The sequence below is a fragment of the Acomys russatus genome, chromosome 20 (assembly GCF_903995435.1).
Source record: "Acomys russatus chromosome 20, mAcoRus1.1, whole genome shotgun sequence".
In the NCBI taxonomy this organism is placed as follows: domain Eukaryota; kingdom Metazoa; phylum Chordata; class Mammalia; order Rodentia; family Muridae; genus Acomys; species Acomys russatus.
The window spans coordinates 22,903,719-22,914,984 of record NC_067156.1 but is presented as its reverse complement, the minus strand read 5'-3'; the positions used below and the strand labels follow the sequence as shown (position 1 = coordinate 22,914,984).

The following is an 11,266-nucleotide window of genomic DNA, read 5'->3' as shown; positions in this document are numbered from 1 at the left end:
TTTATTGCATTTACTTGAAAAATTTCCAAAATCTGGGTTAGGAAAGTAAAGTTCCCACATATTGTGTGTGTATTTGTGTGTGTGTGTGTGTGTGTGTGTGTGTGTGTGTGTGTGTGTGTGTATGTGTATGCTTGCCACATGCATCATGTGTGGAGGTCTGGGTATAACATAATGGGAGTCAGTTTTCTCCTTCCAACCTGTGGGTTTTAGGAACCGAATTCACATCGTCAAGCCTACACAGCAAGCACTGAGTCCCTTCTTTGGTCCTGTACGAATATTCTGACAGCTGATAATTTGTAGTCAAACTTATGACATATTTTTAAAACTAAGTAAGTTAAAGTACAAAATTTCCAATTTCAAAGAAAACAGTGATTTTCCACTTAATATAACAAAAATTTTAAAAACCAGTAAATAATAAAAGAAACATACTTCACCATGTCTCCGACGTTAATACATGCAACAATCACCTAAGGATTCTCTTCAGTGCATTGGAACTCTAGGCTGGGCCAGTTCGATTGCACTTTCACAAGTTCCCAAGGGAGGTGCTAATATGTTGGTGTACTATTAAACAACTATTTTTGTTTTGGGTTCTTTGAATCTTTCTCCCTACTCCACCCCAATCCCTTCCGACACCCCCAACACCAGGTAGGAGAGAAAGAAGGTTAGTGGAGGGGGCTTAGTTTTCCTTAGCTACTCCTTGCCGTTCAGGGTTGTTGGGTTCCTTGGGGCAAGTCCAATCCTCATTTCAGGATATTTCCAACTTCTCGCTCAACTGCATCAACAGCACCCAGGAGCGGTGGGGGTGCGGGCTGGGGGAAAGCACCAGCAGCTGCCTTCTTTCTTGGAGAACGCCCCCAGTCTCTCTTTGGGTCTGGATTTTATCCTCTTTGACAAAGACCACACCACTGCACGAGGTAGTTCCCAGCTGACAAAGATCACGCGCTCATCACGCACCCTCTCAGGAGGCAGTTATCAGCTGTGAACAAACTGGAGCAGCCACGGTATCCCACACCTGGGATTAAAACAAAAACATGTTTATATATAAACCAAAGCTTTCACAACACTAATGAACCATTGCTATCTCTGCTGACTTCTCCATCTCTGTCTCTCTGTCTCTGTCTTCTTTCCCTCCCTCCCTCCCTCCCCCATGTTTGCTGTTCTTGGTATCTGACCATGAGCCTTCACCTGTTAGCTGAGTACTTGGACTGAGCGACGTTGCCATGCCTCCTCCACACTTGGCTGTAGAAGCACCTCTGGACTCAGCTGTGGCTGGACTGGATGATAACGCCACCTGTACTAGTGTTTAAGGTAGGAACTGCACTGGTAGGACAGGGAGATGGCAAATGCGCATGTGTATGATGGGGGAAGGCAGGAAGCAGAACGGGACCATCCTTTTCTGCAGATGAAAGTTAATGCCTCACTTGGAGCAGTTGCTGCTGCGCATGGCCACATGCAGAGCCACGGAGAGCCCACTGCCCACCATGCCATGCAAGTGCTGGCTGATCTCAGGACAGAGCAGCCAAGAGGGAAAATGTTAGCAAGGTCCAACAAGCATGAGAAGGCCCCACAGCTGTAGCAATTGTTTTCTCCAAGTGTCATGTCGAGCACAGCCATGCGGGTGGGAGGCACTTCCTTAGCCCTCCCCATGAGCGGTCATTCTCCATGAGCCATCCAGCCTCCTCATCCTGGGGTGCAGCCACAAGGCTGCCAGGCATCTCCCTACTACCACCCAGGCTCGACAGGGCCAAGGCTGGCTCTGCCTAAGGCCAAGAGGGAAGCTGGCCATGCCTTTGTGTGGCTTTGCTTTTGCCCTGATGCCTTCCCGAAGCTCACAGACTGCACTTGGTCTCCGGCCAGTTTTCCTGAGAACTTTCTTACACATTTGCCACATGTGCTGTCAAGTCACCCAGATGAGCCCCTTTCTTAGTTTTCATCCTAACTGTGGGCAGCAGCAACACATGGGCTGGGTTTCTGGGCTAAATAAAAGGAAGAAGGCACAGGAGCTGAACGCAAGTGGTCAACACTTCCTGACTGTGGCTGTAATGTGACAAGATGCCTCGAGCTTAGGCCTCCAGGACTTCCACACCAGGATGTATCCTCCAACTGTGGGCTAAAATAAACCCTCCCCGCCCTCCCCTCCTCTCCCCTCCCTCCTCCCTCCCTTTCCTCCCCTCCCCCTTAGTCTCTATCACTCTTTCTCTCTCCATCACTCCCTTCCCCTCCCCCTCCCCCTCCTTTCCTTCCTTGTGTTGCTTTGTGAGATTCTGCAGCAACAAGACAACCCACACAGATGGGTGGTACGGCATTTAGTTTCTTTGCTCCCGTAGCACTCAGCGGACTGCTCTCATCTGCACCGTGTCCCCCTGTCTCGAGAGCCATGCTGTGCCAGGCTTTCTCTTTTCTATTTATATCTTAGGCTAGTGAGATGGCTCACTGGGTAAAGGCACTTGCCGTCAAGCTGATGACCTGAGTTTGCTTCCTGGGACCTACATAGTAGAAGTGGAGATCCAATCTCTGCAAGTTTTCCTCTGACTTCTACATGTGTGTTATGACACAGGTATACCCAGGCACATATGTGTATATTCATACAACAAATAGACACAATAAAACAATTAAAGGTCTGAGTAGAGATACTTGCTACCAACGCTGATAACCTGAGGTTGACTCCCAGGACCCACATGGTAGAAGGAGAGCAATGGTTCTTGCAAGTCCTTCTTTGAGTTCCGTATATGTCCTGTGTGCATGTGAGTGTAGTAATTAAAAGCATTTCTTTTAGCTGGGTGCAATGGTACATGCCTGTAATCTCAGCACTTGGGAGGCAGAGGCAGATGATCTCTGAGTTCGAGGCCAGCCTGGTCTACAAAGTGAGTCCAGAACAGCCAGGGCTACACAAAACCCTGTCTTGAAAAAGCAAATCAACCAACCAACCAACCCATTCTTTTTAGTCTTTCTGCTAGGGATGTGGCTCAGTTGGTACAATGCAAGCTAGTGTGCATTAGGCCTGGCCCCAGGCTCCAGCACCACACCATTAGCTCCCTGTAGGTCTTCAGGAAGGGTGGGGCACTATGGCTAAGTTAATTGGCTTTTAGTGGGCACCTCCTTCTGGGACTCATTGGTGCTCAGAGTTCAAGAGGGCCAAACAACAGTCATGCTGTGCCCTAGGACAGATGCCACAGCAGCTCAAAGCCACCATTCCAGGAAGTGCTTTGAAATGAATTCAGAAGAACCTTTTCAAGTTAGTTTCTTCAGAGAAAGTAGACTTCCCGGTGCTAAAAAACCCAGGTCCTTTTTCAAACTCTGGTGGAAACAATGCCTGTTTTGTTTTGAGCTTTTCATGTAGTCCACGCTGGCCTGGAACTGGATGTAGCTGAGGCCGGCTTTCAATTTCTGATCCTCCTGCCTCCGCCTCCAGGATGCTAGACTGATTATAGGTGTGTGACACCACATTGGCTTGGAAATGTTTTGTGTGTGTGGTGTGTGTTCACGCACATGTGTGTGTGGCAGTCAGAGATTGGCGCTGTCCTCTATCACTCTCCACGTCATCTTATGAGGCCGGGTCCCTCTGAACTTGGAGCTTGGTGCTGGGCTCTGCCTGTCTCCGACACTCCTGCACCTGGCTCTTGCGTGGGGACTAGGAGTCTAACCCTAGATCTTTACACTGAACATCTCTCCAGCCCAGAAACAATGGCCTAAGACTAGCACAGAAGCAGGTCTAAGGCTTGCAACTGCACTGCTGATGGCCACAGCAGGTTAACAGGTGGAGCTCTCGCTGCCCTCCCACTTTCCTTCTGCTGTACGCACTGCCCACACCTCAACTAGATTTAGTCATTAGCCTTTTCTACTGGCATTAACTGCTTCATAAGTGAAAGCTACAAAAGTCAGTTTAAATGTTTTATTTCATTAACTTAAAAGGTGAACAAAATGTGTATTTCAAATTTTATTAAACTTATTTATCTGAAATATATGTTTACATAGAAGACAAACAGATAACGGATTTCAAGTAACTTATGGGACAGTCATTAGCTGTTAAAAAATATTCTTCTTTCTTCCACACACACAGTCTTTCCTTTTTACAGTATAAAAGCTAGATGCACACTTTTGATGTAAACTCATTTCATTGTTAACTCTGCTGATGAAGATGGGAGACACACTTGTTCACAGTTCAGTTAAATGACAAACAAACCGCTGTTCCCTCAGATGCAAAGACGCCCACGTCTCTCACAGTAGGGCTGTGCGCTTCACGTTCACACGACATCATTTCTTTTTCTTTCCTTTCCCTTTTTTACTCCCCTCTCCTTGCTGAGGACCCGGGTCAGCGCCGCCTGTCTTCTGTGTCCTTGTTTTCAGCTTGGGAATCATCTCGGCTACATAGAGCATCACTGCTTTACCTAGCGACACAAGGTGGTCAGTGGAGCAGCCACAGAAACAAATCATAACACGTTACCGACTTGAACCTCATTAGGAAAGACTGGGCCGTGGCTGTAAGAATCAAGTGACTGTGGACTGTAATCTGCTTAACAGATCACAGATTCCTGACCAGAGTGTAAGCAGGAACCACGCTGAAATGCTTAAGGGAGCCAAATGGAAATATAAAACACTAAGTTTGAAACAAGAGTTCTAGTCTTGGTCCTGCTACCAACACAAACCTCAACAGAGACTTACCACAGCAAACGAGAAACAGAGCAACACGGGCAAAAGGTTACTGCGTAACTTAAATGCTGATTTCTGTTAAACCCCCACCCCATATCTGGTTGCCATCCTTAGTCTAAAAATCTCCTGGCTCAATGTTGTGTAAACAATGCTTCCCAATTTTCCTCTTGTATGCCAATAAAGCAGCTTATAGCCAATTACTGAGCAGAGGAGAGAATAGGGCTGGACTTCCTGCTAGCCAGGGGAGGAGGAGTGAGAAGTAGTAGTAGGGAATTCGGCCAGGGACAGATATCCAGGAAGGACCAAGAGAGAGAGCTCAGCAAGGAAAGCTACAAAGTGCAAGTATCTCTGGGATATATGCTAGAAGGAAACCAAATTAGCTCAGAGGGTTAAGAATAGAATAATAGGGCTGGAGAGATGGCTCAGCGGTTAAGAGCACTGACTGCTCTTCCAGAGGTTCTGAGCTCAATTCCCAGCAACCACATGGTGGCTCACAACCATCTACAATCCAATCTGATGCTCTCTTCTGTCCTGCAGCTGTACAGGCAGGCAGAGCACTGTATACTAATAAATACATCTTAAAAAAATAGAATAATAGCTGCTCAGTTATTGTGTTGTGAAGTTTATTATAAACAAACATGAGTCTCAATTATTTGTGTGATAGCTGGGTTAAGAGAGAAACTGGAAAACAAAATTATATAAAAATAACTTTAACAGAGCAGCACTGTTCCTTACACTGAAACAGGAAGAAGAGAGGGAGGGAGGGAAGGAGGGGGGAGGGAGGGGAAGGGAGAGAGGGGAAGGGAGAGAGAGAGAGAGAGAGAGAGAGAGAGAGAGAGAGAGAGAGAGAGAGAGAGAGAGAAATCATTAAGCAACAAACAGTGGGCCTCACTCCTAAACCCAGATGACAATGACACACAAACTCCCCACTCCTGCTCTACCTACCAGCCACCATTTTTGCTCCAACATACCAACCTCCACAGCTTTGAAATCTGTTTAGAAATAGGAATTATTTTTCAACAATTTTTAGCTGCTTTTCAGATCATAAGCTTTCCTTGTGTGTCTATTTTGAGTCCTTTGAGGTGGTAAGGGAAAGTGCTAAGAGAAAACACACACTAGAAAACACTTTCACGTGGGCTGCTAGGCAAGCGTCCACCAGCTAGCCACTTTCCCAGGTCTAGCTATCATTCTTAAGTCAGGATCTTAAGTTTCTGACAATAATCGATGTACAAAACCCAATTCTTTGTATTTGACTAAAACCAAACAATGACACTGTCAATTAGCCTGACACTGTAATTAATTTTACTTTAATGAAATCAGAGGTTAAACTAAAGGGGGAAAATTAAGTGAACAGCTGTAAATTAGATACATTAAAAAGTTAAAAACAAAAAAGAAATAAGATATTAAAGATGATGGGACACTTTGTTTTTGAAGAAAAGCCATCAACCTGTGTATTCATGCACATACTGTGTGTATGTGTAGGCATGCACGTCAAAGTGCACACGTGACGGTCAGAAAATAACTTTGTGGAGTCCGTTCTTTCTTTCTACCTTTATGAGCTTCTTCAGGGACTGAATGAAGGTTACCAAGCACCTTTACCCTCCGAGCCATCACTCTAGTTCACCATGTCCCTCATCTCCACTCCCCACCCTACTTTACTACTCATCATTAGGGAATTACTGTCTTAAAAATGGGTATTTTAGCTGGGTGTGGTGGCGCACGCCTTTAATCCCAGCACTTGGGAGGCAGAGGTGGGCAATCACTGTGAGTTCAAGGCTAGCCTGGTCTATTAAGCAAGTTCAGGACAACCAAGATAACACAGAGGAACCATGTTTCAGAAAAACAAAACAAATAAACAAACAAAAACCAAGTTGGATATTTTAGCTTCTAGTTCATTTTAAAAACCATTCTGTTAATAACAAATATGTTCATCAATATGCAACAGTATTAATATGTACGTTAACATCAGTGGCACCACTCTACATAGTCTGCCTTTTTCATTCAATATTGCTCCTTAGATTTTATTTACTTATTTATCTATCTGCGCTGATCCCTGTGCTTGCTAGGTGGAGCCTACCACTGAGCTACACTCTAGATTTCCTGAGTTTTCTATTTTGAGACAAGGCCTTAAAAAGTTGCTCAGGTTAGTCTTCAGCTCATTCTGTAGCCTACACAGGTATTGAACTTACAGCAATCCTCCTGCCTCAGCTTCTTGAGTGCTGGGGCCACAAATGTGTGGTGTTTATACCTTTGTACAAGATAACCTGCCCAGACCCCGGCACGCATTCTCAAAGGCTTACGTGATGGGAACTGCACAAGGCAGAGGCTGCCATCTTCCTGCTTGAGCTGCACGCGGACTCTGCCTCTGTACTGAACGTCACGGTTCCACTCTCTGGAGTACATTTTGTTTTTCTAACACAAATAAACGAGACAAAAACAGGCCTTCAGGGAGCTGCTGCACGAGTGGGCGGGTGTGAAGCAGTGACTGAGACTCACAGCGTACCTCCAGAGATGCATTCAGTCCAGCTGCTGAGCATACGTCTTGAATCTCAGTAGCAGTGGGGTTTTCTACAGCCTGAACAGTTAGAAACAGAAACACTCAACAGCTGAGTTTTAGGTAGTTAGTACTCTACTGCTGTGTAAGTAATTTATAATATTATGACCAAAATAGACTAAAGCCTAGTGTCCTTTATTACTATTAAATATTAACACACCCTTAAGAATAACACAGTTGCACGTCTCTCCCCCAACAGAACTGCATGAGGAAGGACTTCATCAGGGCGTATGCAGCACCTAGAGCGATTACTCATACAAGCACTCCACAATACTGACTCTTAGCTGCCAAAGCCGAACATGATTCCCTGTGGCCTGCCACCTAAGTATATATTCAACAGAAGTGCAAAGACAAGCTCAGGCGTGTGCACACTAGCACTGGGTCTGTCTTAATTCTTGTACTTATTTTATGTATGTTTTGGCGCCACTTTTGTGCAGTGTACATAAAAGTCAGAGAGGCCTTAGATGCTCTGGAGGTGGAGTTACAGATGGCTGTGACCCAGCATGTGGGTGCTGGGAACAGGTCTTTTGCAAAAGCAGTAAGTGTTCTTACCTGCTGAGGCATCTCTCTAGCCCAACAAGGCTATTTATTACAGTCTCACACTAGCAGCCACCAAATTTATCTTCTAACTAGAAGAAAGCAGTGTGAGATTCCTACAGCGCAGTTCTGCATGGTAGTACTTTGTGGCAGGGGAGGTTTGCACACTCTCTATCCCAGGGACACTTGGGATGTTGGTAGACAGATTTGTTTCAAGACAAAGAAAAGGAACTGTTACCTAGCAGGTAAGGCGGGGGAAGTTAAAATGCATCTCAAAATGCACGGAACAGTCACCTCCAACAAACAATTAATCTGGCTCAGAACCGTCACTGGGGGCTGGAGAGACGGCTCAGCGGCTGAGGGCTCATGCTGTTCTTACAGGGGACCCAAGTTCAGGCCATACCACCTGTATCAGGCAGCCCAGCTCACAGGATCTGACACCTTCTTCTGGTTTCCACAGTGACTGCAGTCAGTCACACGTGCACATCCCCACACGCAACAATAAAGATAGAATAAATCTTTAAAACAGAACCTGTCAGTGCTGCTGCTGCTAAGAAACTCTTGCTTGGAACAATTACAGTTAAACTATACTCCAAGGGCTGCGGGTGCTGCTTAGTGACGGAGAACTTGCATTCATTCCCAAGCGTCACAACATGCAAAAATTCCAGTAAGAATATGAATATGTCTCGTAGTTCTATAGATCAGTGAAAAAGAGAAATACACAATGAATAACCCCATACATACAAAGTGAAGAGCCAGCCCAAGGTAACCTGTGGCGCTGGAATGTGAGTGAACGCAGCGAGGAGACAGAGAAGGACACAGGAAGAATCTCCCTTCATGCTGCCTGGGAATGTTTCTTAAATCTGGGTGCTGTACCCAGATCTATTCCCTATATGAAAAGCATTCAATCCACCTAAAGACTTTTTAAAGTTTCTTAGCTATGCACGCCTTTAATCCCAGCACTCAGGAGGCAGATGCAGGGGGATCGCTGTGAGTCTTAGCCATGCATGAATGAACTTTTTTTTAAAATAAAGTTTTCAGGGTGTCCCGCTGCCTTGATGTTGGGCACTATTCTGAACAGTGCTAGAAAGTGGCAAGGTGGATTGTACTCTTTGAAGTAACAGCCAGATGAAAGAAATTAATATAAAAATAGCCAATTCTTTGCTTCTGACCTCCTTTGATTATAAAACCTTATACCTCTTTAAAAGGAGAATACGACATAAAGTTCTGTGAGATCTCTTTTTAGCACTGGGCATTTTCTAAGCCTAAGTCACTAGACCAGCCCCAAACTAGGGTTCTCCTATCCAAAGATGACATCTTTCAGAACATAAATCCCTTAGGGCCTTGCACATGTTATGCTAAGAGCTCTTCCATGGAGCACTCCCCCCCAAATCCCTACATCTACTTTGCAAAGTAGTAAAGTACTAACTTTAAAGTGATTTTATACACCTCTTAAAAAAAAAAAAAGCTTTTTATCTACAAACCTTTATTCCTATACTTTAAAAAATCGAGCCTGCATCCTGCACACGTTGTGCTATACGATGCTATCAGTTTGCTTTTATTGAGACAACTGTCATAATCATGGTTTTTAAGACGTGACAACTCTACAGAGACCTCTTCTTTTCTTTACAAACGGGCCATTAAGAATTCTCTTTCATGCCGGGTGGTGGTGGCGCACGCCTTTAATCCCAGCACTCAGGAGGCAGAGGCAGGCGGATCGCTGTGAGTTTGAGGCCAGCCTGGTCTACAAAGTGAGTCCAGGACAGCCAAGGCTACACAGAGAATTCTCTTTCATTTTGCAGGGGTTCTCTTCAATCTCAAAGAAAGACAGTGAAAAGGAAGCAGTCGTGGCCATAACAAACCAACCTTCCCCAAGCCTTCAATGGCCTAGGTATCAGACACTCACCTTATTTATGGGAATCCGCCTCCCCTCTGCTATGGTCTTCTTATTATTTAAATAAGCAGGGTAGATACAAATAAACCTGTCACAAACACACACAAAGCACAGCTAGGTAACTTATGTGGTAATTTAAAAGGGATAATTTCATCGCCATAGCGGAGACATCTTATACCATAATTTTTTACACACACACACACACACACACACACACACGATTGAAGTAAAACAATGCGGGCAACTGCTACTTTGACACAACGACACAACAGCCTGTCAGGAGTCCCTGAGGCTGGAGCACGTTCTTTACACCAAAAGGAAGACCTCACGAGGCACGAGGCGAGCCTCTCTCAAAGAAACACTAACGCAGAACGCGCTTCTCGCGGCGCGACTGGCCTCTCAACGTCAAGTCCTGCCGCACCGCAAAGCTCGCCACAGCTACGGGGGAACTGGGTGCTGCTCCCCCGGCTCGGGAGCTGCGGATGCCGGGGTTCCGGTGGGAAGGAAGCCCCGAGCCCAGTGACGCCGCGGCCAGCCTTCCCGAGGACTCACCTGTCCTGCTCGGCGGGAGACCGCGCCGCCGCGCAAGCCATTTCCACCGGAGCTCAGACAGCCGCGCCAGCCCAGCAGGCCAAGCAGGAAGTCGACTCGGAGCTCGGAGACCGCTAACCAATCCTTCCGGCGGAAGTCCTACCCAAGCGTCCGGCTGGCGGGTTTTCCCTCACAAGTTGGTTCCGGCGTTGAGTGACGTGGCTTGTTAAGCGGTCTTCTCGCGAGAAGAGGTTGTGCAGGTGCGGGTCCCCTTTCAGCTCTCAGAAGTAACCCCGGTTTGCTCCACACCCCGCCGTGTGCGTTCACTTGATATGGCGGGGCTGTTCACCAAGAGGAGCCTCAGTAGTTTGGAACAAGATACCGGTTAGATCTGGCAGGAAAAAGCCCTTCTATGCTCATTTATATATTCCCGGTTCCCTCAGCTTGCTTTCGACTTAACAAGGTAAATTTTAAGAGAAGTGCACTTAGTAGTATTTGTGGCACTGTGCTGTATAAATAGGAATGTTCAACATTTAACTATACACATCTTTAAACTTTTAAAGCGCCACACCCTAAAATTCATGTTTTTGCAGTCATTGTTCAGTTGATGTGTAGGTGAAGGGAAACACCACCAAGAGGTGGTCACAGTTCAAGTTCATAAAGCAGAGAAACAGTAGGAAAAGGTGATATAACTTCCACACCGTACCGGGGCCCTTGGTTTTTTTAAAAAGCTGGAGGCGGGGGCGGGGGGGGGGGAGATAATTATAATAATACATAAATAACAGTAAATCGAGAAATTATTCGAGAAAGCTTAAAAGATGAGTTATACTAGCAGATGTAAATAATTTTCTTGGTTTCAGTTTAACTCTCTCTCTTTTTCAGCTTAAGTCTTAAAGAACAGTGATGCCTTTCCTTTTAGTATGTCTTCTACGTGAAAATCTTTATCTCTCTTTTACCCCTGTAGGGCTCATGACCAAGTTCTCAGTACAAAGGAGATTTATTTGCCCCAGAGGGCAGGGAATAAGAGCCAAAGACAGAAGATAGAGATGAGGGGAGAAGGGGAGGGAACAAGGGACAGTATTTGTCGCTGGGGGGCAAAG

The 11,266-nt window shown here is 45.8% G+C and overlaps 1 protein-coding gene across 3 annotated transcripts; it reads right to left on the bottom strand.

Moving 5' to 3' along the window:
* Nucleotides 1-3,978: 3,978 nt before the first annotated feature.
* Srp19 (signal recognition particle 19) lies at nucleotides 3,979-10,276 on the bottom strand. 3 transcript variants are annotated; one of them, XM_051163857.1, is made up of 5 exons: nucleotides 10,188-10,276; nucleotides 9,648-9,723; nucleotides 7,154-7,225; nucleotides 6,951-7,062; nucleotides 3,979-4,388 (listed from the first exon to the last, which is right to left on the bottom strand). In XM_051163857.1, the coding sequence occupies exons 1-5, from the start codon at nucleotides 10,226-10,228 to the stop codon at nucleotides 4,255-4,257; spliced, it is 435 nt and encodes a 144-aa protein (XP_051019814.1). In that variant the 5' UTR covers nucleotides 10,229-10,276; the 3' UTR covers nucleotides 3,979-4,254. The 3 variants fall into 3 exon arrangements, with proteins under 3 accessions (XP_051019814.1, XP_051019815.1, XP_051019813.1); XM_051163858.1 differs by lacking the exon at nucleotides 7,154-7,225; XM_051163856.1 differs by lacking the exons at nucleotides 3,979-4,388; nucleotides 7,154-7,225 and having other exon boundaries at nucleotides 6,685-7,062.
* Nucleotides 10,277-11,266: the final 990 nt, after the last annotated feature.